The sequence below is a fragment of the Tasmannia lanceolata genome, unplaced genomic scaffold (assembly GCF_043159265.1).
Source record: "Tasmannia lanceolata isolate RefF3 unplaced genomic scaffold, GAP_Taslan_0.1 ptg000016l, whole genome shotgun sequence".
NCBI lineage: Eukaryota > Viridiplantae > Streptophyta > Magnoliopsida > Canellales > Winteraceae > Tasmannia > Tasmannia lanceolata.
Genome location: NW_027518693.1, coordinates 459,260 through 486,077, shown reverse-complemented (window position 1 = coordinate 486,077; position 26,818 = coordinate 459,260). Strand labels below are relative to the sequence as shown.

The following is a 26,818-nucleotide window of genomic DNA, read 5'->3' as shown; positions in this document are numbered from 1 at the left end:
AGGTGGAAATTTGCCTTGATAGGTCGACCTTTTCAACATTTGACCAAACAGGTAGGAAGGCCAATTACAGATCGACCTGCAGGTCGATCTTTCCACCATTCCGTCAGACAGGTGTAAAACATGTGAAAAGCTCGGCCTTTCTACCATTCCGTCATACAGGTGTTCATAAATTCATTGCAACATTGACACCCTATGAAGTACTATTAGATTGTGTGAAGCAATATTTCTACTCTGGAACTACTATTTATACCTTGAAACCACTATTTATAGATTGGAACCACTATATAATGGTAAATAGTGGTTCATAGGTATAATTAGTGGTTCATAAATATAATTAGTGGTTCCTCGGTATAATGAGTGCTTCTGAGTGTTTAAAACCCTATAAATATAGTCATTTCTCACAAGTATTATGCAATCTAAATTATGAACCACCATAACATCCGAGTGTTTAGAAAACTATTTAACCCATTGTTCATAAATTCAATGCAACATTGACACCCAATGAGGTACTATTAGATTATGTGAAGCAATATTTCTACTCTGAAACTACTATTTATACTTTGGATCCACTATTTATAGCTTTGAACCACTACATAATGATAAATAGTGGTTCATAGGTATAATTAGTGGTTCCTAAGTATAATTAGTGGTTCCTAGGTATAATGAGTACTTCAGAGTCTTTAAAATCATATAAATACAGTCATTCTCACAAGTATTAGGCCATCTAAACTATGGACCACAATAACATCCGAGTGTTTAGAAAACTATTTAACCCATTGTTTATAAATTCATTGCAACATTGACACCCAATGAAGCACTATTAGATTGTGTGAAGCATTATTTTTACTCTAGAACCGCTATTTATACCTTGGAACCACTACATAATGGTAAATAGTGGTTCCTAGGTATAATTAGTGGTTCCTAGGCATAATGAGTGCTTTTGAGTGTTTAAAACCCTATAAATACAGTCATTCTCACAAGTATTAGGCTATCTAAACTATGAACCACCATAACATTCGAGTGTTTAGAAAACTATTTAACCCATTGTTCATAAATTCATTGCAACATTGACACCTAATGAAGTACTATTAGAATGTGTGAAGCAATATTTCTACTTTGAAACCACTATTTATACTTTGGAACCACTATTTATAGCTTGGAACCACTACATAATAGTAAATAGTGGTTCCTAGGTATAGTTAGTGGTTCATAAGTATAATTAGTGGTTCCTAGGTATCATGAGTTCTTCTGAGTGTTTAAAACCTTATAAATGCAGTCATTCTCACAAGTATTAGGCCATCTAAACTATGAACCACCATAACATCCGAGTGACAATACACCATACATCCAAGTATTAGGCCATCTAAACAATACACCATAGCATTGTAAAGAGGATGATAACTATAACAAATGCTTAACAAAACCATAACAAATCCCTAACAAATAAACAAGATGATGACAATACACCATAGCATTGTAAGGAACATGTTAAGCCTATGCAAATGTATCACAATTGACCTACTTGAGAAGCTTAGGTTTGATAGCCAAAGAAAAATAAAAGATCCAATAAAATCTACATTTTAGGAGGGGAGAGTTTCACCTCTCTGCAATGGAATTTCGTTTGGGTTTTTTACAAAGAGAATGGAGTTTGATTTTGGCATGAGAAAGAAGGTACAAAGGTCAAAATGTTAGGTGTTGCTTACTTTTTTGGAGGGAAAACCAACACAAGGGCATTTTTGTCCAAAAACACTCATTGGGATGCGTTTCACCCCTTTTTGAGAAATTAGCCAACTTAATCCTTTTTGAGAATTTCGATAAAAATCATATTCTTTTGAGAATTTTCCCATAAAAAGATGGGAAAAGAGGATGCTGAATAGATGGTCATTAAAGTTAGAGTAATAGTTGAGAGAGGGAGAAAGGGACAGAGTGAGGGAGTACCCCCACAAGGGGACAACCGACGTAATGGCTCTTTAGAGACCTGTCCCATCCCACACAAAGATGGTTTGGTTCCATACTAACTCATCACCATTTTTATCTAGACTCTATTTTTTCCATGGGTGTAAAACAAATTTTACGCCCATTTGTTTTCTACCATTCTTTTCAAAATACTGTGAAAGCCCGCAAAGTCCAATATTTTTCAAAAAAAATACTGTACGGCTTACACAATTGGATGATCCAAACCGTCCATTTGATGGGCCACAACGTAAATACATTAAGCACAAAAATTTATTTCCATAGGATGATCCCAGCCATTCGATCTATAGAGGTTCCCATAATATGAAGTTCCTCTAATGATCATAGGGCTAGGATGATCAACCCTCTAATCTATAGAGGTTCTCATAATATGAAGTTCCTCTAATGATCATAGGGCTAGGATCATCCTATGGAATTTTTTTTTTTTGCACACCCTATTTACATTGTAGCCCATCAAATGGACGGTTTGGATCATCCTAGAGTGTAAGCCGTACAATACTTTTGGAAAAATACTGGAGTATAGGGGCTTACACCATAAAAAAAATCCACTTTGCCATAGTAGACAAAAAAAAGAAAAGAATAAAATGAAAGAATCGAAAAGGAAAGTATGCAATAATGATCATGGTTTGTCTTGACAGCTGTCAAAGGTTCAATAATTGCCTCTGAATGTGATCTCTTGCAAGAAGAAGAAAGAGTAATAGCTACACAGACATTTCTTCAGTTCCTTCCGCTGTTACTTTCCTCTCTGAGATCCCTTGTTTTTTCCGACATCATGGATGTTTTAGCTACACCCATCATAGAAGCGGTGAAGGTTTCATTTCCTTCTCTTAAGCGCCGTGTTCTTTATCTTGTTCACTATAAAAAGAGTGTTGAAAATCTTATACTCAAAGCTGAAAATCTAAGGTTGAGGAGAGAAGTTGTGCAAGGATTAGTGGAGGCTGCCACTAGGAATGGAAAAGAAATCACTGGTGAAGTGCAGTTATGGCTAAAACAAGTAGATGACATTGAGGCAATCCTGAAGAGATTGGAAGAAGGGGTGATGGAGAACAAGAGATGTTTCAAGGGATGGTGTCCCAATTTCTGCTCACGCTATTCTCTAGGTAAAGAAGCAACGAAGACGATGGTTGATGTTGATGGCCTCCTAGCAAGAGGGGGTTTCACTCGTGTATCAACTCCCCGTCCTTGTCCAAGCTTTAAACCAGCAGGAGAATTTGAGGCTTTTGAATCCACAGAATCAGCTAAGAAGCTGGTCATCAAGGCATTAAAAGAGGAGAGAATCAACATCATTGGGGTATATGGGATGGGAGGTGTTGGCAAGACGACCCTAGTGGAACAGGTAGGAAAGCAAGCTAAGGATGAAAAGCTGTGTGATGAGGTTGTAAAGGTCACTGTTTCCCAAAACCAAGACTTGAAGAAGATCCAAGGTGAACTTGCTGAGAAATTAGGCATGAAATTTGAAGAAGATAATGAAGAATTGCGGGCGGGCCGATTGTTGGAGAGATTAAAGCAAGAAAAGAAGGTACTCATAATCTTGGACGATTTGTGGGATAGATTGGACTTAACAAAGGTTGGAATCCCCTGCGGAGGTACACAAATGGGCTGCCAAATTATAATGACAACACGGAGATTAGATGTATGTTTCATGATGAATTGCCAGAAAAATATCGAAGTCCAAGTCTTATCTGAGCAAGATTCATGGAATCTATTCAAAGAGAAAGCAGAAATTGTTGAAACTGATGAATTGCAGAGTTGGGCAAGGGAAGTTGCTAAAGAATGCAAGGGCTTGCCTTTAGCCATTGTCACGGTTGCAAGGGCACTAAAAGGCAGACACTCATCAATTTGGGCTAATGCACTGCAAGAATTAAGGCGGTCTTCTCCAAGAAACATCGAGGGTGTTGATAAAGAGGTGTACTCTCGTCTCGAGCTGAGTTACAACTACATCGAAAGTGAGGAAGCAAAGTTGTGCTTCTTGTTTTGCTGTGTCTTTCCTGAAGATCATGACATTGAAGTGGGTGTATTGATGAGATATATGATGGGCGAGAGGGATTTCAAGGATGTCAACAATTTTGAGGAAGCATGGAATAGAATAAATACCTTGGTTGAAAAACTTAAGGATTCTTGTTTGTTGTTAGACGGTGACTATAAAGGTTGTGTAAAAATGCACGATGTTATTAGAGATGTGGCCATATCGATTGCATCAAGAACAGAGCATGGATTTCTAGTTAAAGTGGGAGTGGAATTGACAGAGTGGCCGGAGAATTTGGATGAATGTAAGAGGCTTTCACTTATGGGAACTTCAATGGGTGTGCTCCCTGAGCTGCCGAATTGCCCACGTCTCTCAACCTTATTGCTACAACAAATAAATGGTTGGGAAGAAATTCCAAATAATTTCATTGAAGGAATGAAAGCCCTTGTCGTCTTGGATCTAAGTGATACCGGGATTTCATCATTACCCCCATCACTACCGTACTTAAAAAACCTGAAGACACTATGCTTAGATGAGTGCAAGTGTTTAGATGACATATCCTTACTAGGAGGTTTGGAGAAACTTGAAGTACTTAGCCTGATAAAAACTAAGATCAAAGAATTGCCAATAGAAATAGGGCAATTATCCAATCTGAAGGTTTTGGACTTGACAGGGAGTGGTGATCTTAAAATGGTGGCACCGAATGTCATTTCAAGGTTGACTAAATTAGAAGAATTGTCCATGATAGATAGCTTCAATGAGTGGGAGGTAAGAGGCAGCAGCGGTGATGGAAGTAAAGCGAGCTTTGATGAGGTGGCATCTTTGGCTCGATTGACTACTCTATACATCCATGTTAAAGACGTGAATTGTTTGTCCCTAGAAGTTCCCGGCCATTGGGAGAAACTAAAGAAATTCAGCATCTGCGTTCAGGACGAATGGTACCCATATAGCGACTACGAGAAGTGTACAGCCATCAACATAATGTCATACCCTTTATCAAAGTGGGTTAAACTCTTATTAGAAAGAAGCGAAGAAATTGTCTTGGAGAGGGTCCCTGTCTCCAATATTGTACACCTCCTGAATGATGGTGTCTCTTTCAACAGCGTGAAGCGCCTCAATCTCTTCGATTGTGACGAAATGGAACATTTCATCAACACGGTGGAAGAATCTCATCGGGTTCCACCAAATGCCTTTAGGATATTGCAACGATTGGTCCTCTATGACATGGAGAAATTAGAGAAAATCTGTCACGGCCCGCTTCCTAATAGATTCTTTGGGAACCTGATAGAGCTGAGAATTTACGGTTGTGGGAAATTAAAAAATATCCTATCATATGATCTGCTTGAAGGATTGCAAAGCTTGGAGAAACTAGAAGTAGGCGATTGTGAAGAGTTAGAGGAGGTATTTGAGTACGAAGAGGGGATGAGAGAAGAGGATCATGCTGCTATTACTACATCACCTCTCTCTACATTGAAACAAATGGAATTATCCGTTCTGCCCAAACTGTCGTGTATATGGAAGGGGGGCATACCACCAACTGGGACATTCCACAACCTAACCCGCTTGACTGTGGATTACTGCCCTAGCTTGCGATGTCTATTCTCCCCTGTTCTTGTACAGCGCCTTCAACAATTGGAATACCTCCAGGTACAATTTTGTGAAGAAATAGAGGTGATAATAAGTGGAGAGGAAGAGGAGCAGGAATTGGGTGTGGTGGATAGAGTGACTCTGCTCCCTCGATTAGAGACTATAGAGTTATCCTATCTCCCAAAGCTTACAAGTCTCTGCTGCCGTCTCAATAGAGGAGGAGGAGGGTCCCATGTATTTCTCGAATTTCCTTCCTTGAAATCTATTTGCCTAGAGGATTGCCCGAATTTAAAGAGGTTTCCGGTGGGACCCCACAACGCACCTAAACTTGAAATGATTCAAGGAGAAAAAGCATGGTTCCAAGGGTTGGAGTGGGAGGATGAAGGCGACATGTCACGCCTCCAACCTCTTTTTCATCCACTTCGATGATGATGGTAACTGCAGTTTTAGTATGAGGTAAATTTCATTTCATTTCCTTTCTTATCTAATGATGTATTATGCCTTTTGTTTTTCCTTTAATTTATTGTTGAGATAATAGCATTCCTAAGTTTCTACAACATGGATTCCACAATCCTTATCTTATAGAGAATGAAAAAACTCTGTAATTATGATTATTTTTATTATTCTTCTTGTTTCATTCTCTCTTACTTCTTATTGTTCTTTTGCATTATGCATTCACTTCTCTACCCATTAAAGGATGTTTAAAGTATTTGAAGCAGATTTTAGCTTTAAAGCACAACCCCATATGTGTTTGATATTATGTTTGTTAGAAGCTTGACAGTTGCATCTGTTTACATTTAGGTATAGGCCGTCTGCATGATGTGGATGCATAGGAAATGCTTTTGTTATTGCTTACAAATCATTATTTTTTAAGGATTGGCTTTGTTTTCAAGGTCCTTTGGAATTAGTTCAAAATTATAGGACTGCACACAATCTAGATCAAAATGGTGGGCATCAAGGAGGTAGATCTGGTTAAAAAATTCACACAGACATATGGTTCAAACCACATTCTATCAAGAAAACCAGTAACAGTTTCAGTATTTTAAAAGTTCACTTCTGATCTGTTAAAACTCTTGAGGACTGTTGTGTGTTAATCTGATTAATTCTCGAAACAGAACTTGAAGCTAGCAATTAAAATGAAACAGTAAGACTTCAGTTCAAGAATCGACAGAGAAGTGCAAGAAAGAGCTTGAAAGATACATAGATTTGAAAACTAGATATGAAGAAAGTTTTATTAACAGAAATGCCAGAACTACTGATCATATCAAATAAGCAAGGGGATTTCTTCAATCTACAAAGAAAGATACATGTAGAGGAGAGAGATGAGATACCTTACTGTGAAGGGATCTCACTCTCAGCCAATAAGGAACCCTCCCTTCTAAGAACAATTCAGGAAAAGTCTCCCTTCTTTAAAGGATGTTTAAAGTAGTAAGAAATTTGGTATTCCATTTTGAAGCAGATTTTAGCTTTAAAGCACAACCTCTTATTGTGTTTGATATTATGTTTGTTAGAAGCTTGACAGTTGCATCTGTTTACATTTAGGTATAGGTGGTTTGCATGATGTTGATGCATAGGAAATGTTTATGTTATTGCTTCCAAATCATTTTTTAGGGATCGGCTTTTGTTTTCAAGGTCCTTTGGAATTAGGTCCTAGTACTGATTTGGCTCAATAAGTAAATGCCCATGAAAATTAAGCCGACCCATTCCAACATCACCAATTTCAATCTAAATATGAGACGGACCAAGTCATCCCCAGCCAACTTGCATCCTTTTAATGCCACATTTTTCAAGCTGAAGTGGATGGGATGATATCCTAAATAAGAAAAGTGATAAGACTTAACCTTTCAAAAAAAAAAAAAGGTGATAGGACTCTTTGATGCCATATTGTTTTTTTTCTATATCAAATCCATTAACTCCCTGTTTGTTTTGGATTAAGAGAATTGATTTTGAAACAAAATCTGAGTATTGGACTAAAAATCAAATACAATTTTAAGTCCAATAATCTGTTTTGGACTGAAAATCAATTTTGAAAGTCCAAAACAAACAAGGGTAAGTGTGTCACGCCCTCTACAAAGGGAGATCAAAAGATCGGATCTTGTAGAGTTGGTTTTGTAACCACTTTCAGTAATGCCTAAATTAACTTACCCCTCTCAAATCCAAAACCCCAAAGTAGAAGAAGTAAAAGAAGTACAACAGATAATATTGAGTCTATAATTATTAGTTATCTATGTTCAATAGTGTGGCAACATGGCATGCAGTTGATGGCATTCTTGGAGTCTTTGGGCATCCGGCTTTTTATTAACTCAATCAACATTCAGAAAAAAAAAATTAGTGTGGCAATAAAAGTCTTCTTTTTAAATCATAAAAAATGCTTAGAAGGCACTGGTTGTAAGCTCCTTCCTAACATTCACCTTTTGGGTCACCACTTGTGCCATATATGTAAGTGATCAGATCTGGTGATCTGACCTGTGACCTGCAACCACAAGTCCGGCCAAATGCATTTGAGAACACCTTGATCAGATGATCTTACGTCATTGATCAATCACGCGTCATTTAAATTTCTCCCTAAATTGTTCATTTTCTTCGTAGGCCTTTTATCTTAAGTATGGGATGTTTGTTCTGCATGGGACCAAGACATGTGGGTTGTCTTGTGCTTTTATACAATACTAGCTGTGAACTCGGGTCGATTTTGGGAATTCAGGTTCAGCTCTTATGATAAAATCAGGTCGAGTTTGGGTTGATTCCAATTCAATTTTTAGCAAAAGCTCAACCCGACCCGACCCAAGTTGCACCCCTATACAATCCCAACAGTTCGATTTCACGCACATGTCCCCATGCGGCACCCAAAAATTTATCGTTTGCTTTGATCTCTGATTCAGTGCTCACATGCAGAAGCGTTGTTCAAGTAATGCTTGGAAATTGTGTCCAGATATGTCAGCCCGATCCACAATGGCTAACCAATATGTGAGTACCGATAAGAAGTGTTAACCAATAATCTGAATTGTAGCTGTCCTCTCGGTTGTTGATAGCTCTTTGCTTTTAACAATGACTACAATTGGTTTATTCTCAAGTTGAGAGGGGCTGTCCTGGTAAAAGTCCAATTAGAAAACAATTCTGCAATTACACTAAGCAGTTTATGCCACAACTGTCCATGCAAATGGCTTAACCATTTCGTCAATTACTAGTCTGGAATCAAATGCACATAGTCTGAACTTCTGCTCTAATAAGGTCGTCCTATTTGTCAGGAAGTCCTATCCAAAATTTGAAATCCAAACTACCTGTGACACGAGGTGACTGGTAATTCTGATAGGACTCAAGTCTCCCTCAAAGAAAAAACCAGAAAATGCAACTGTGGCCTCAAATTGATGGGCAGCTTGAGAGGTATATTTGGGGCACTGGTTCTATGTTGAAACCGCATGCACATTGTGGATTTTGGACCATGGAATTTTGTCATATTTCTTCATATCCTCCCTGAACCTATCAGGTATATGAGTGGAACTCAGAGGTGAATAGAATAGAGGATTTAGTGTGGATTGATACTGATGTAGATAAATTTGAGTAGAAACTTGTTTATTTTGCTGAATCCTGTGAACGGTTAGAAAATTTTCAGGAAATAGATAGGTCGTTAGCAAGTTGAAATTTTAGCACAAAATTATGAGAACACTATCTAGGGATTACAATTAACCAAACAGTTATAATATAGAGGAAATGACAGACTACAAGACAGGGTTCATGAATTCAAAGGAATTGGATGAGAACCCCAAAAAAACAGAGTCAAGGTTGAAGTTTCTGTTATGTTCACTGTGCAATCTGACAGAAATTGTTTGATATAGTGTATGTAAAGAACTAGTTCAGCCAGAACTTGAAGTGAAGAGAGTTTAGCTAATTCAAGAAATTAACATGAATTCCAATTATGAGATTACAAGTTAGGCGGAAAAAAATGGATTGAATGCAGAAATTTGCAATTAAACTGTATAAGTATGAAGAAAAAAGAAATGATAAAAGATTAGTAGAAAAACATTTCATACAAATTTTCAAGATCGGCGACAGAGATTTAATTCAATGATGTCTAACAGAATTCAAGTGTTATTTCTACTCAGGAAGTTCAAGCACTTGATCCAAGAATAGTAAAATGACAAGAATAACCGATCTTTGAGTTGTAACAACATGGATCACGAAATTTACAAGATCTGAGGTTCTTGGTTTTCACAATTGTGAACTGAACTTTGGATCTAGAATTTTAAGTGCATTGATCTTTAATTGCCTCTTTTGATATGGTTACTACACACAGCAATCCTTTCTGGACTTTTAAAATCTGTTTGTTTTGAAATGAAAAAAAAAGAGGAGAAATAATAGCTAAAGGTAGCACTTGTGAGATATCCAACTTAGCACGTGTTAAAATCGTATTGAATGTCAGTTAGAGAGGACTAGAATGAAGATCAAAATGAAAACAAAACCGGCTAGGGTGGGAAGACCCAGAATCGGACAATATTTACACAGTGGGGTCGGGGCGTGACAGTTATGCAAGTTGTGCTGATGTGGCACTAGATTGTTGTAACAAACTCCACATGGGCAGCTACAATATAGCTGGACTTTTGCTTCCTTGGCGGGTGATGTGGCAGCAACTTGCAAAGACTCCCTCATTCTCCAATTGATCGTCTAGCCCCTTGGGGGCTTTTTAAGCAATCACCAATTGGCCAGCCTCTATCCATCCTTCATATACATCACCAAACTCCCATGCCATGCTCACTTACCCCTTATTACATGATACACTAATGCTCATGGGGCTGCTGCATACACAACGCAGTCTCTCTTCAAAAATGACTCTCTTCTTTCACAAAACACCATAACCATAGGTAAGAACCATTCCTTCTCCACCCTTGGATTGACATAATTAGCTTGGATGGCCTGTGTTGTTAAAGGATTCGAGTCCCTTCCGGTCATAAAATTAGTAGTAAATAAGTCCGTTGTACGGAGCCACCTGTATTTATTAAGTTGTGTTAGAGAAATAAATCTATTAGAAGACACATTAAAAATGTTTGTTGAAGAACAAGTTGCTATATTCATTTTAATTATTTCTCAAATTCAATTTGACTGTACATTTCTCAAATTCAATTTTACTCTAACTCTGCATGTTAGAGTATTCATTACTTGGTTAATGAATCTACACCTTAGAGATGTGGGAATACTTGAAAAGGATCTATTCACTGGACAAATCTTGCTTGAGTTTTATCGACTTGAACAAGTACTACATCACCTCTCTCTGCATTGAAAACAATGAAATTACGATATCTGCCCAAACTGTCGTGTATATGGAAGGGGGCCGTACCACCAACTGGGACATTCCACAACCTAAGCTACTTGAATGTGGATTACTGCCATAGATTGCGATATCTATTCTCCCCTGTTCTTGCACAGTGCCTTCAACAATTGAAGCATCTTGTTGTTCGAGAATGCTTGGGATTGGAGAAAATAATCTGAGATGAGGAAGTGAATAAGACAAGACAGAATTTCTCCTCATTGCCGCCACCTCTAACCTTCCAAAATCTACGAACAATTTTCATCCAAACCTGCCCCAGGTTAAAGGATGTCTTCTCGTGGAACATAGCTTGAAAGATATGTCTTCAGTTCAAGAATCGACAGAGAAGTGCAAGAAAGAGCTTGAAAGATACATAGATTTGAGAACTAGATATGAAGAAAGTTTTATTAACAGAAATGCCAGAACTACTGATCATATCAAATAAGCAAGGGGATTTCTTCAATCTACAAACAAAGATACATGTAGAGGAGAGAAATGAGATACCTTACTGTGAAGGGATCTCACTCTCGGCCAATAAGCTGTGAAGGGATCTCACTCTCGGCCAATAAGGAACCCTCCCTTCTAAGAACAATTCAGGAAAAGTCTCTATCAAGAAACTCACAGGTCCTGTTTGCAACATCAGAAACTGCTCAAATGACATCCCCACCTCTATTTATAGAGGAAGATGAAGGCTCTAGATCAATGCCCGCTCTTTGCCAGATGGAGCTACTGATGTGGAAGGAGTTTGTTACAAAAACTCTCAGAGAGTTACATACTCAATCGCTCAACACCTTCACCATTCTTCACTTCACTTACCTCACCATGCATGCACAGCTTCACAATCAAACCCACACAATCACACACCAAAGCTCTATTACCCCTCTCACTTTCTTCCATCCTTGATACATACACACATCCATTGAACCTTCACTCAATACAAATGTGAGATCCCACATCGGAGAGGGAGGAAAAGTTACAGGACTATATATGTGGAGTTCCCCCATCCTTGTGTAGACGCGTTTTCTGCAGAAAAACAAAACCGTGGAGGGCTGCGGCCCAGAACCGGACAATATCTACACAGTGGGGTCAGGGCATGACATAATGGTATCAGAGCGGGATCTCCCATCCAGTACGGTGTGCCAGCGAGGATGTTGGGCCCTAAGGGGGGGGGGGAGATTGTGAGATCCCACATCTGAAAGGGAGGAAAAGTTACTGGGCTATATATGTGGATTTCCCCCTTCCCTGTGTAGATGCGTTTTCTGCGAGAAAACAAAACCGGGGAGGGCTGCGGCCCAGAATCGGACAATATCTGCACAGTGGGGCCGGGGCGTGGCATAATGGAAAATCTCAATTAAAAATTGATTGAAACGGGGGAATATACTAACCTTCCATATGGGTAGAGATAAGAATGAGAAACAACCAAAATAATTAAAAAAAATAAAGGAGTACACGTTTGGAAAACATGCATGATAACCCAAAACCTCTTAACGCACGCCCAGTTCTGAGAAGAAGAGAGGGAATAGAATTGAAAAAAAAAGAAGGGACTAGAAGGAAGAAGTAATCCATTGAATGTTGGCTTGATATTTAGGGGAAGACTCAACTCTTTTGTTTTCTTTCTTCTTTGAACACGTAAGTACCCTATCCCTATCTCGTATCAAACCAAAATCCATGTATGATTGTGTGTTTGGGTGTTTTTTTCCCTTCTAATCAGATTTATACGGATAGGCTGTGGAATGGAAATTCTATACAAGTTTTGATTTGTACAGTTGTATATACATAGAATAATAAAAAGGAAATTTTAAATAGTTTTTGATTTCTACAGTGGTAAGTACATAAAAAAAAGAAATTGTTATGGTTTTCAATTTTCAACAGTGTGTGTAGAGTGTTTAAAAAAACTTATATAGTCTTCTTATCTCCACATAGTTATATGTATATAGACTTGCAAATATAAATTTTTGTATAGTTCTTTTCCAACAGTAGTTTGTGTGTTAGGGTTACAAAAGAATGAAATTTTAATATGGTTTTCGAATTTATCAGTGTATATGTGCATAAGGTCAAAGAATGATTTATAGTGTATTTTATATCTCTTCAGTAGTATGCCTATAAGGATATATCAATACTTTTCACAATATTTTTACTTAATCTCAATAGAATCATGCACATAGGGTTAAGCCAATAGATTTTTTTTATTCCATCAGTGATATACACATAAGTCAATAAATAGTTTTTATGTATTCCCTATTGTGATGTACGCATAGCCATTAAATGATTTTTATATACTCCCTATCTCATCAGTGATGTACGCATACGCCACTAAATGAATTTTTTGTATTTTCTATCTCATCAGTGACATGCGTGTAAGCCAATAAATGATTTTTGTGTATTCCCTATTTCATCAGTGACATACGTGTAAACCCTTAAATGATTTTCTTTCATTTCTTATTTCATTGTGGTATGCGCATAGGTGTTAGATGATTTGTATGTATTTCTTAGCTCATCAGTACTATACGCATAGGACTTTAAAGTGTTATGCGCAAAGGACTTTTAAGTTAATTTTGATGTGGATATGCGAAGGACCCTTAAAAATGATTTCATTGCTTGTGCATGTTGCCTATTCCAACAGCGAAATTCTTATAAAACCCCTTAATGATTTTATGTGTGATTATGTGTGTTCTATGCCTCAAAACTAGGCAGCAGCTCTTAGTGTTCTGTGTGTATTGGCGCCCCAAAACAGGGCAGCAGTTAATAGTGTAGGTGTGTGGGTGTTTGGAAAATTTAGATTTAATTAAACTCACACTGTTACACTCTATTATTTGACTTCTACTTCACCCTACTCCCTAATAGAGACCGTTGTGTTCTTCCACGTTCGTAAGTTTAAAAGGCAGGTAATAGTTAGACCTCATCAGTATGGATATTCAATTAATTCAATAGTGATAAAGACTTGTGTATGGTGCTAGATGGTATTTACTTTTCGTTAACTTATTTTAAATTGTTCAACCATATGTCATCTAGAATTTTAATTGCTTATTAAGATATGAACCCAATAACCACCCCTATTTAAGCATATGAAATGATTAAGAAGATGAATGAAAGAAATACATGAAAGAAGAAATGAAGATGAAAATGGGGAAGGGTGATGGGAGGCCGTAGAGCCATCCCTGGATAATTAAGAAAAGAAAAGTAAATAAATATACTCCTTGGGAGGGTCGCGCAACTCCCTCGTTGATGTTGGAATTCTATGAAGACTATAAGTCTCTATCTATCGAAAAACGTCTCCGCGGAATGGACCGTGTGGGCAAAGACAATAAGCTAATGGGAGCTAGAGTTTCTTGGGTTAAAAGATATGTCAATAATAATCAACCAGAAAAGGATTAAATCAGTTCAGATTTCTTTATGAGGATATAGTCGATTTTATTCCGTTCTTATAGTTTTAATTATCCTTAATTGATTCTTGTGCGTTATGGATTTACTGTTTCCAGCATGTTTCTACTCAGCATTCATTCCTATTATTTATCTTTGTTTGTTGATTCTAACCTATATACAGTTATTTAAATTTGTTGTCTTAATTGGTAACCAATATTGATATCATCTCTATCACAAACTGCTGTGTAATCCAATTTTTCCCACCAGATATGGAGAACTTGGAAGGGGGAGCGTTCGTAGATGAGGAGACATGAAACGAAGAGTGGGAAAAAAATAATAGTGAAGAAGAGGGAGACGGCGATGTTCGTCAACTTCTCTGGATGTTTACTTCTTTTACTAGTGGAGTTTCATATGTTTGTTTTGAGACTTTGAGTTTATGTTGGGTTTCAGACTACCTATGATTTTTTTTAATTAATTGTTGTTAAGACTAGCCGACCCCAACTAGTTTGGGACAAAGGCTTTGTTGAGTTGAGTTGAGTTGAGTTGATAATTGTTGTTAAGACTATTTCTATTTCGAATAATATTGTAGATGATTGGTTCATGTTGCTAAGTCTTTTCTTTTAAAAAAAAATATATGGTAATTTTGACGGGTTGAGTTGCTCGTAGCGACCCGTCAGATTGGGTTGTTACAACAAAACACACATACACATGCCCATTGTGGGCAGCACACACTCACTCAACCTCCCAATGTACATACAAACTACACACTCCCATTACACAAACACTTACTCCCACAAGACCTCGAGTATAGGTACTTAAGTCCTTATTCTCCACACTTGGATCGACAGGGCTCACTTGGATAATCATTGGTGCTCATCAATGTGGCTTGGTTTAGGTCGGCCATTTCTCATCTATACCAGAAGTTAAAAGAATAGTTATTTTGTCTGTTGAAGATGATATTTCTAACTCCTTTTGTATTTATTTTCCTGAAAATTAAGGAAAAGACGAAGAAAAGGAGGTCGGAATTGGGCCATTATTAGAAAAAGACAGAGAAATACTTTTTTGTTCTTTTGATCTTAATCTGAAGTAAGCTCCTTTTTTTTTTATTCGGGCAAAGAAATACTGATCACAATGCGTAACTTCTCTTATGAATTAATTCAGGACAGAAAAATAGAAAGGAAAGAATAATCTGTTATGGAAAAATAGAAATGTCGTCTGTAATTCAATTTGGCTGCCCCCTTTGAACCGTTGTAGGCCTTTTTCTGCTGGTACATGGATCCTGGGAAAGTTGGGCTCCTTTGAGAGGGAATATATTAAATTTCAATAGTGTCATATTGAAATGACAACAATATGCATTTGATTGAACATGAATAGTGGAACATAATTTCAATGAAGCATGATTACTTTCTGAGTTTTAATGGAAGAATGAAGAGCTGGCATTAGTAAGGTAAAACAAAACATAGGAGAGATGTTCTTACATGGAAGAGGCTCTCACTCTATACAAGACGAACAAGGTGGATCTCTGATCACTTAATCAAGGATCGAATAGGTTATTCAAAATCATTCTACTTTTTAGAACCATCTTATGCTTTAAATTAACTAATGACTTTTGTAAACAATTTCATAATGATCCACAAACCAACCTCAATTCAACATTTAAAAAGCACAAACCAACTTCAATTCAACATTTAAAAAGCAACAAATATCTAAAAGTACATAAAATCAAACATGTTATTCATTTTTATAGAAGAAATTTGTCAAAAAATACCATTTCCAATCTAAAAAATATAGGTCGATAAAGGAGATCAATTCAAACACTCAGGGTTATACTATTACTTCAATAATTCTTAAAGAAATCTCCTGAAAATTCCATAAATTTGGAAATTTCAAGCTTAAGCTTCAAGAACAATTCAAACTTGGATTAATTTCTGGAGTTTTGGAAGAACTAAGGAGCACTGCTTAAATTCTTTAATTTTTAGTTAGTTTTTTAGTTAGTTTTGGCCCATCCCAATAATTCTTTAATTTTTAGTTAGTTTTTTTTTCTTAAATTTACTAAGTAGAGTGCGTAGTTTAATTTCTAGTTTCTAAGATCTCCATGATAGGGCTGTTTAATTCTTAGTATATGTTTACTGAATCATATATGGCCCTGTTCGTTTCAGATTGTGAGAACTGATGGTGAGGGCCCTAACCGATTATTCGCCCAAAATTAACCGATTATTCTTAGTATATGTTAATTTTGGGCGAATAATCGGTTAGGACCCTCACCATTAGTTCTCAAAACAGGGATAGCAAAAGTTGGCATTGAATTCATGGTTACATAAGGCCCTGTTTGGATTCTAGAAAAGTTTGCAAATTAATGAAAATTTTCCCAAAATTTCATGCTTAAAAGTGACTTCAACCACCGTGGTACAAGTTTTATTTACAAGAACCTTTAATTTATAATGATATTCCTAAACTTGTTTAGGGAAATGATAAATCTGCCCTTTTTCTGTACATGGGACAGCCAACTCCAGTGTACGTAGCAATCACGCCCGTTGAATCCTTCCCACCTGAAATACATCTCTATCTAGATGATCTAAGCCCTTGGTCTTTTTTTGAAGGGTAATCTTAAACCTTGGTTTGTGGGCCACGCCACGATCAATGGGCCTTTCCACAACATCGAATATCGGCCCTGACTCAATTTTTGTTTCAACCATCTGATCCATCGATCTAGTAACTTCAATTGTTTGTAAGTGCAAAAATTTTAATGTGGTATAGAATGAACGGCCCAGATCGCTCGCCAATTGTTACATGATAAATTGTGAAGATTAAAATGATGTACCTCTTTCTATTGGGCAACTATCGTGTATATAATATAGATAGAAAGCTACCACTCATGTATTATCTCCACCGGCCCCACCATGGATGATGGATCACTATCCATACTTGGTACATGTTGAACAATCCTGACCGTTGAACTATAAGATGAATGCAAACAAGCCAATGCAGAAATAAGCAGCGGTTTACGCGCAATTACAAAAGGAAATGATAAATCTGCCCCTTCAAATCCTTCCCACCTGAAATACATCTCTATCTAGATGATCTAAACCCTTGGTCTTTTTTCTTTTTTTTGAACGGTAATCTAAACCCTTGGTTTGTGGGCCACACCACAATCAATGGGCCTTTCCACAACATCGGATATCGGTCCTCACTCAATTTTTGTTTGAATCGTCAGATTCATCGATTTAGTAACTTCAATTGTTTGTGAGTGCAAATTTTTCAATGTGGTATACGATGAACGGCCCAGATCGCTCACTGATTGTGACATGATAAATTGTGAAGATTAGATGATGTACCTCTTTCGATTCGGCAACTATCGTGTATATGTAATAGATAGAAAGCTACCACTCATGTATTATCTCCATCGGCCCCACCATGGATGATGGATCACTATCCATACTTGGTACATGTTGAACTACAAGATGAATGCAAACAAGCCAATGCAGAAATTCTCAGCTGTTTACGTGCAATAGGAAAAAAAGGACTTCTAAAATGCGGGTCCCTTCGATGGAAAATTACAAAATTGGCCATCATTTAGGATTAAATTTTCAAACAAATACCATCACCAATCAAGCCTGCACGGGGTGAAATTAACCATACCTAATTGAGGCTCAAGTAGTCAAGTGTATATTGTGTAGAAAATTGATTGTGTGGGGCCATAAAAAATCATGTTGATCAGATGGTCTTAGCCATCTAAAATAATAGCTTGCGAATTGACAGAAAATTGAGAAGGATTTTGTTTTTTTTTTGCCTACAAAACCTAATTTGCAAGTGTAGATAAGTTATCTACACAGTAGCTACAGTGGAGGGCATATTGTATGGGAGATCCAAACCATTCATTTGATTGGATCTCACATAGATAGGGTGTCCACAAAAAATCAGCTCCATAGGATCATCCCAACCCTATGATTTGTGGAGGTAAAATGGACGTGCATAAACCTTCACAAATCTGTCCATTTTTTGCCCCCATGGTTCGAAGGATTTGGATGATCTTTTGGGCACACCCTATTTATGTGAAGGCTCATCAAATGAATGCTTTGGATCACCTAAACAATGTGGGGCCCCACTGTATTTTAAGCTAGTGTGTAGATAACTTATCTACACTTGTGTGCAGAAACCGTTTTCTCAATTTGCAAAATATTGTCTAATTAGTAATTGAAAATGTTGAACTCAATAAAACTTGGGCCCTATTTGGATTTCAAGAAAATCATCTATGACGTAAAGTTTTGTCTTGGAAATTTTTTTTCTTTCCACAATTTAGGGAGAAAACGATATAATTACAGGGCGCTGATATTCCTCCCGCCCCTCAAGGCTGGCTAACGTTTTCCCACCATTTGACCGGTCTCTCTCTCTCTCTCTCTCTCTCTCTCTCTCTCTCTCTCCAAACACACACAACATGAACAGTTGGTGGGCCCAACAGAAACTGATGGTGGAATGGTGGGCCATCTTTGAACAACGTAGGCCCCGCCCATATCACACCATAGGATAATCCAAACCGTCCATTTGATGGGCCATAAACGTAAATAGGTTGCGTCCCAAAATATTATTTCCATAGGTTGATCCTAGCCCTCCGATCTAAATAGAAACTACATCTTTTGCAACCTCTATAGATTGTAGGGTTGTGATCATCTTACGGAAATGATTTTGGGGCACAACTTATTTACATTGTGGCCCATCAAATGGAGGGCTCGGATCATCCTACGGTCTGGACGGTACACTTCATTTTCAAAAATATGGGTGGGGCCTAAATTGGTACGAACCAAACCATAGGATGATCCAAACCATGGACGGCTTGGATCATCCTATGTTGTGGACGGTACGCTTCAATTTGAAAAATATCGGTGGGGCCTACGATTGGACCTTAATGTTAGTGTACGACCAACTCCATAGGATTATCCAAACCATGGACGGCTTGGATCATCCTATGTTGTGGACGGGCCTTAATACTACTGTACGACCACAGGGCGATCCAAACCATTCATTTGATGGGCCAACCTTTTTGGGGGCACAATACGTTATGGCCCATCAAATGGACGACTCGGATCATCCTATGGTTTGGACGGTACACTTTTCAAAAATATGGGTGGGGCCTAAATTGGGCCTTAATGTTACTGTACGAACCACACCATAGGATGATCCAAACCATGGACGGCTTGGATCATCCTATGTTGTGGACGGAACGCTTCAATTTGAAAAAATATCGGTGGGGCCTACGATTGGGCCTTAATGTTCTGTACGACCAACTCCATAGGATTATCCAAACCATGGACGGCTTGGATCGTCCTATGTTGTGGACGGGCCTTAATGTTACTTTACGACCAACTCCATAGAATGATCCAAACCATTCATTTGATGGGCCACAATGTAAATAGGTTGTGCCCCAAAAATCATTTCCATAGGATGATCACAACCCCACAATCTATAGAGGTTGCATAAGATGTAGTTTCTATTTAGATCGGAGGGGCTAGGATCAGCCTATGGAAATAATATTTTGGGACGCAACCTATTTACGTTTATGGCCCATCAAATGGATGGTTTGGATTATCCTATGGTGTGGTATGGGTGGGGCCTGCGTTGTTCAAAGATGGGCCCACCATTCCACCAACGGTTTTTGTTGGGCCCACCAACTGTTCCTGTTGTGTGTGTGTGTGGAGAGAGAGAGAGAGAGAGAGAGAGAGAGAGGTCAAATGGTGGGAAAGTGACATATACGTTAAATCCTAACGTTTAACGTTAGCCAGCCGTTGGGGGGTGGGGGGTCGAGGGGTGAGATATCAGCGCCCTAATTAAAATAGTGATACGAAAACCGAATCCTAACGTTTAACGTTGCAGTCCCGTGCGATGCACAGGGCGAAGAAAAAATTATGATCTTGAAATATTTGTCTTAAAAAGATGCAATTTGGAAATGCATGTTGTGCGTAAAAAAATACATAAAAAATATAAAAATATGAAAAATCAAGAAAATTAGCGGCTGATATGATTTATAGAAGTTACCAAGAGAATAAAATTCAGGAAAATTAAAATTAAAAAAAAGCAGCTTAACAGATATTTGTCAATTCAAGTCTTTACCCTATGTAGATTAAGTTTCAACTTTTCTGACAATAATAGTGGTAATTTAACTAACGAAACTCAATTTTCTTTTTCTTTTTTGTTGAAATGGAACAAAACTCAATATCTTAATCATAAAAAACATTTAAAACAATATAAAGACCATGTATTTATTAGAAAAAGGAAACATAACAGTAACCTAAATTTCAATAACACAATATAAGAAATCAGTAATGCCAACAACCATACAGAAGAATTAAGACCAAAAGAAAAGTGCAAGAAAAAATTCCCACATTAGAACATACATATTCTAAGTAACCCAATCCAATCCGATGATATCATAGGAAAGAATATGGCATCTTTCTTGAAAATAATTTCATAATAAAGAGATTGTTCAGCTATATGCGGTGATTATAGAAGAAACTGAAGAACATAAAATGGAAAATTTGACTGCTAAAATCAAGAAGAAAGCAATTTCAAGTAGGTACCGGTTGTGCAAGGAACCTGTAGAAGAATGCCCGCCGAAAGGGAAAACAAAAAGTCATAAAAATTCCATTTCTTGGGCATATTATTGGATGATCGAATTCATCCATTTCTTGGGCCGCCGTTACATAGAACATGCCCCAAAAATCATCCTAAGCTGAATATGATATTTAAAACAACTTACAGAGCGTCATAAGTTGATAAACCTAAAAAGAAATGCCCTATTCCATGGACATTATAAATAAATATATTAAAGTAAAGAAAGGAATTGAATTCAATCAGATTGTGGGTTCTGAAATGAGAAAAAAAAAACGAAGTGATTCTAATTAAGTTTCGGTTAACCATGTGCATATAAACAAACTACGGCATATCTACAATTGCCCAAGCTGGAAGAACATACATTTCAATTGCATAATTTTCACATTGACAAAACATGATGGAAGCGAAGCAATGAAGATGATCTGTCCCGCATTCAGTCTTTGGCATCTTTAAATTGTAAGATGGTTTATATTTGGGCCCTTTCTGTTTGTACTCATAAGGAAGGCTAAATTGCAACTTACCCAATATGGTTCAACAAATGAAGTAATGAGGGAAGTAGCATGTTTTCCGATATATGCATTAGGGCTGCAACTCGAGCCGGGTTTTACCCGACCCGCATCGACCCGACCCGAAAATAGCCTGGGTCGGGTTCAGGTTTCATGAGTTTCGGGTCGAGCCGGGTTCAGCATTCAAAAGCCCGCATGAATCTCGGGTCGAGCCGGGTTTGAAGGGGCCCGACCCGACCCGACCCGAGTTACATAAGTTATAGTATGTACATTTTTTTCTATTGTTAGTTAAAAGTTAAAGGGATAATTACATTTACACCCCCTCTAGTTTCTGACACATCCACTTCCACCCCTATAGTTTAAAACGTGACAAATACACCCTTGTAGTTTCAATTTGTTTAAGGTAGGCCCCCTCAGCTGAAGGTTCGTCCATAGATTGAAGAGTTAGGATGATTCGATGGAGCTGATTTTTTGGGCACACCCTATCTATGTCAGGACCCATCAAATGAACGCTTTGGATCATCCAAACAATGTGGGCCCACATTATTTGGATGATTTTTTGGTAGTGTTTGGATTCGGGTAGGGGCCCACATTATTTGGATGATCCAAAGCGTTCATTTGATGGGTCCTGACATAGATATGGTGTGTCCAAAAAATCAGCTCCATCAGATCATCCTAACCCTTCAATCTATGGACGAACCTTCTGCTGAGGGGGCAAACCTTAAACAAATTGAAACTACAGGGGTGTATTTGTCACGTTTTAAACTATAGGGGTGGAAGTGGATGTGTCAGAAACTAGAGGGGGTGTAAATGTAATAATCCCAAAGTTAAAAGTGAAAACCCACGCACCCACTGTTACTGTATGTGAGTGTAATTTCTGCTTCTATGAGTTGAGTTGATTCAAGTGTTTGATTCAGCATTGTTTGATTGTAATTACAACATTGTTTGATTACAGCATTGTTTGATTCAAGTGTGATGTGAGTGTAATTACATCATTGTTTGATTCAAGTGTATTGCGAGTGTAATTTCTGCTTCTATGAGTTGAGTTGCCTTGCCAAACAAGAATTTTCCTTAAAAATTTGCGTCAACGTGAAAAAACCCGACCCGACTCGAACCGACCCGAGATTTATCATGGGTAGGGCCGGGTTTGGGAATCGTGGGTTTTCCGAAAAAAAACCCGACCCGACCCGAGATATTTCTCGGGTAGGGTTGGGTTCTCCAAAACCTGACCCGCTCGACCCGAGTTGCAGCCCTAATATGCATCCTATATATGATAAATAATAATAAAAACTTTGTATGAAATTTCATAAATGAATCATTTGGTAATTGCGATTTTAGAAACCTTTCTAATATACGGAGGGGCTGACACGTGGCGCCAAGAAACTGATTTCAGGTTGGAAGTAAATGATGTATTTCGGTGGGGTATTAATGTGATTTAATTTCAAGAAAAATATATGTCATATCATCTCCTCAGATAAGATTCAAGTCAATGAAAAGAAGAGCATGTTGTCCTTATTGCACGCAAACCAAGAAATTTATAAATCGGCTAAGAAAAGTCGTAACCTGTTTGACTCAGTTTTAATGAAAATCTAATAGAAGCAATACTACTCCATACAGAAAAGAAGAGACGACCCAATATTTTTCTTTATTTTGTTAGGTAAATGTTATTTTAATTTTTGGGTCCCAACCTAATTAGGCTGTGGCCCATCTAATGGACGGTTTGGAATAGCCAAGGAGGATTGGCATTGTATCCAGTGAACCCATCTCTAGGTGTATGGCTAATGGGTGCTTGATATGTCCTTGATCGAGGAAGAGGAGAAAAGAGAATCATTTAAGATTTCTCCACACCAGTGATTCATTCTAAAATGGGGGCTTACACCTTATAGAAACTACAAAATAATAGAAATGCTATGGTGTAAGCCCGTATAGTCCAGTATTTTTCAAAAAAACTGTACGGCTTGCACCATCTAATGATCCAAACCGTCCATTTGATGGGCCACAAAGTAAATATGTCGTGCCCCAAAAATCATTTCCATTGGATGATCCCGACCCTCCGATCTATAGAGATTCTCATATTATGAAGTTCCTCTAATGATCATAGGGCTAGGATCAAATGGACGGTTTGGATCATCCTAGAGTATAAACAGTACAGTACTTCTTGAAAAATACTAAAAAAAACTCCACTACTAAAAATTGAGAAAGAGCCTAAGTTAGAAGCTTGTACAAATTGAGCGACCCCATTGTGAGAAATGGAGGGTCCTGATCAATTAAGGCCTATTAGTATTAGATGGAGGGTTCTGATCAATCAAAGATGGGACCACTTTGCCGTAGCAGACACACCTCTATCAGTTGTGACCCCTCCTTTGAAGTGTGGAGAGAAAAGAAAATAATAAAATGAAAGAGTCATAAAAGAGAGTCTGCAACGATGGTCATGTTTGCAAATTGAGTGGAAGAAAAATCAAGTAAGAAAAATGATAAAAACCCGGCAACACCCATCTAGCCCATAGATTAATTACCTAAGAATCTGAGTTCAAGGTAAGGCAACAACCGGACTTAATGGCTCTTTATAGACCTGTCCCATCCCACACCAAGCTGGGTTCCACCTAGTCCCAAACATAGGCAGGCTCCAACTGAGGGTGGTAGCATCACCATTTTTATCTAGACTCCATTTCTTTCATGAGCATAAGTAAAACAAATTCTACGCCCATTTTAATTAGAAAAAAATGGGCTTGTGTCTTGTTTTATGCCCATTTTACTTTGAAAGAATCTACTGAGCCAAGGAGGATTGGCACTGTACCAAGTGAACCCGTCTTTATTGCTCTGTTTGTCTGTTCATTTTGAGGAGATCATTCGAAGATGATCTGCCCAAAGCAGCATGTGTATGGCTACGAGTGCTTGATCTGTGCTTCTTGATCAAGGTTGAGGAGAAAAGAACATCATTTTAGATTTCTCCAGACCAGTGATTCATGTTAAAGTATAAAAGATAAATAACACCTTTCTCCAAAAGCTTAAGCTTTTGGAGAAGTTGGTAAGTTAACATTGTATCATAGCCTAAAGTCTCGAGTTCAAACCTCCCGGATAGTAAAACTTCACATGCGATGGTCGGCCCAAAGTGGGACCACATGTGCCACGTGTTTGCCAAGTGGGCTACACGTGCGGAGGAGTGTTAAAGTATAAAAAATAAATAACACATTTCTCCAACAACTTAAGCTTTTGGAGAAGTTGGTAAGTTAACATACTTTAACACTCCCCCTTACCAACTTCTCCAAAAGCTTAAGTTGTTGGAGAAAGGTGTTATTTATCGTTTATACTTTAACAATTCATTCTAAAATGGGGGCTTACACCACATAAAAACCCCAAAATAATAGAAATGCTATGGTGTAAGCCCGTATAGTCCACCTTTTTCAAAAAGAACTGTACGGCTTGCACCATAGGATGATCCGAACTGTCCAATGATGGGCCACAATGTTACGAACTTAGATTTCTTAGAGGGAAGATCAGCCTCTTGATCCACTTCGAGGGAAGGATCAATCCTCCTTTGTGCACAAAACACAATTTTTGGAATAAATTTCTACGTACATATTTTGTTCATAAGCAACATTAAATACAAGAAAACATCCATGTTTCAACTTCCTATAAATTCTCCACTAATAACTATCTCTAAATCAACTTTGAAGATTCACCCAAGAGAACTCTTATCTTAACATCAAGACACGTCTCACTTTATGAGACAACAACAAAAGACTCCTAGGCATAGCAAACTCCACTCAAACATAATTAATTTATTCAACCCGGAGGGCCATGTAGGTACGTAACATCCCTCCCCCCTTGAAATCAAGGTTGGATTATTGACACACAAAAAAAAACCAATTTATTCCACCGGGATCCCAAATCGTATTGGGGATGATTTTGTTGAGCAACATATTTGATGTTGGACTTCCACCTTAAAAAACAACGGCCATGATCCTTTGAACTCCACCTTCAAAATCTCTTGTGATCAAATAGGAAAAGAAATACGATCTTTCATTGCGGAGCACCGAAGAGATGGAATGAACGAATGGGTCAACAAAATCAAGGTTAATCTTTGCATGGTGTTCAACTAAATCACCTTCACTAGTATCAGTTTGCACATTTTTAAAATTTAGCTTTCTTTCTACTCACATTTCCTTCATCAGCGTGCTGATTTTGATCAAGCTTTCTGAAAATTGTCGTTGTTCTTCCATAAATTCTGAAAAAAACTTGCAAAAATCACCGCGCATGGAATACAAAATCTCGTGGTATGTAGCCATGGCGCAAGAACGACTGCTCTGATACCACTTGTTACGAACCTAGATCGGTTTGTAACGGATTTGATCTTATTAGAGGGAAGATCAGCCTCTAGATCCACTTCTAGGGAAGGATCAATCCTCTTTTATGCACAAAACACAATTTTTGAAATAAATTTCTACGTACATATTTTTTTCATAAGCAACATTAAATACAAGAAAACATCCATGTTTCATCTTCCTATAAATTCTCCACTAATACCTATCTCTAAATAAACTTTGGAGATTCACCCAAGATAACTCTTATCATAACTAACATCAAGACACGTTCCACTTTATTAGACAACAACAAAAGACTCCTACGCATAGCAAACTCCACACAAACCTAATTAATTTATTCAACCCGGAGGGCTATTTAGGTACGTGACACACAACGTAAATATGTTGTGCCCCAAAAATCATTTTCATAGGATGATCACAACCCTCCGATCTATAGAGATTCCCACAACATGAAGTTCCTCTAACGAACATAGGGCTAGGATCATCCTATGAAAATGATTTATTTGGCACACCCTATTTACATTGTAGCCCATCAAATGGACAGTTTGGATCATCATAGAGTGTAAGCCGTATAGACCTGCCAAACTGGCGGATTGGGTTGGGTTACCTGCAGGTCATGCGGGTAAGGGTCAAACGGGTTGGGTAAAAAAGGACCCACATCCCTACGGGTTAGCACTTAGGTGATCCGCACCCATTGCACGTGGGTTGGGTAACCCACAATTATTTTCCAAAGTTTTTTTCCAGAGGGAAACATGTTCGGCTGGCCCTTCTCTCTATCTTCCTCTTCTCTCTCACTCTCATTGATTTCTCTCAAAACCCTAAAACATGAGAATGAGATACACCCCCACCTGCAAAAAAAAAAAAATTTGCTAACGAAACCTTGACCCTTTTATATTAGGTTGCATTCCTTCTTAATCTAGATTGTCCATTTCTCTTTTTCTTTGATCTCACGGTTCGTATGGATTGTTTCTCAATGAAGCAACACAAAATGCCTGGAGTACCATCCAAAAGAGAGAAATCCCATCTTTTATCTAAAAAAAGAAAGTCTGCAACAATGATCTTGTTTGTAGATTGCCTGGTAGAGATAGTAAAGAAATAACAAAAGTAAGAAAAATGACAGAAATCGAGTAACACACATCCAAATCAAATACACGGACCAGGAATTAAAGCAAGCAGCATATATGTAATTTTC

At 37.9% G+C, this 26,818-nt stretch overlaps 1 protein-coding gene and 1 long non-coding RNA gene across 5 annotated transcripts in view; both read left to right on the top strand.

The window, feature by feature from the left end:
• The window catches only part of LOC143848260 (uncharacterized), a 67,629-nt gene that overhangs the window by 17,753 nt on the left and 23,058 nt on the right, over positions 1–26,818 (top strand). The gene's annotated exons all lie outside the window — the stretch shown is intronic.
• LOC143848258 (putative disease resistance protein At4g27220) lies at positions 2,658–14,799 on the top strand. The gene is made up of 2 exons (XM_077357155.1): positions 2,658–5,983; positions 14,457–14,799. The coding sequence occupies exon 1, from the start codon at positions 2,747–2,749 to the stop codon at positions 5,954–5,956; it is 3,210 nt and encodes a 1,069-aa protein (XP_077213270.1). The 5' UTR covers positions 2,658–2,746; the 3' UTR covers positions 5,957–5,983; positions 14,457–14,799.

What these genes read in the sequence shown, in the direction of transcription:
- LOC143848258 (XM_077357155.1), top strand. Translation starts at nt 2,747, where the DNA reads ATGGATGTTTTAGCTACACCCATCATAGAAGCGGTGAAGGTTTCATTT.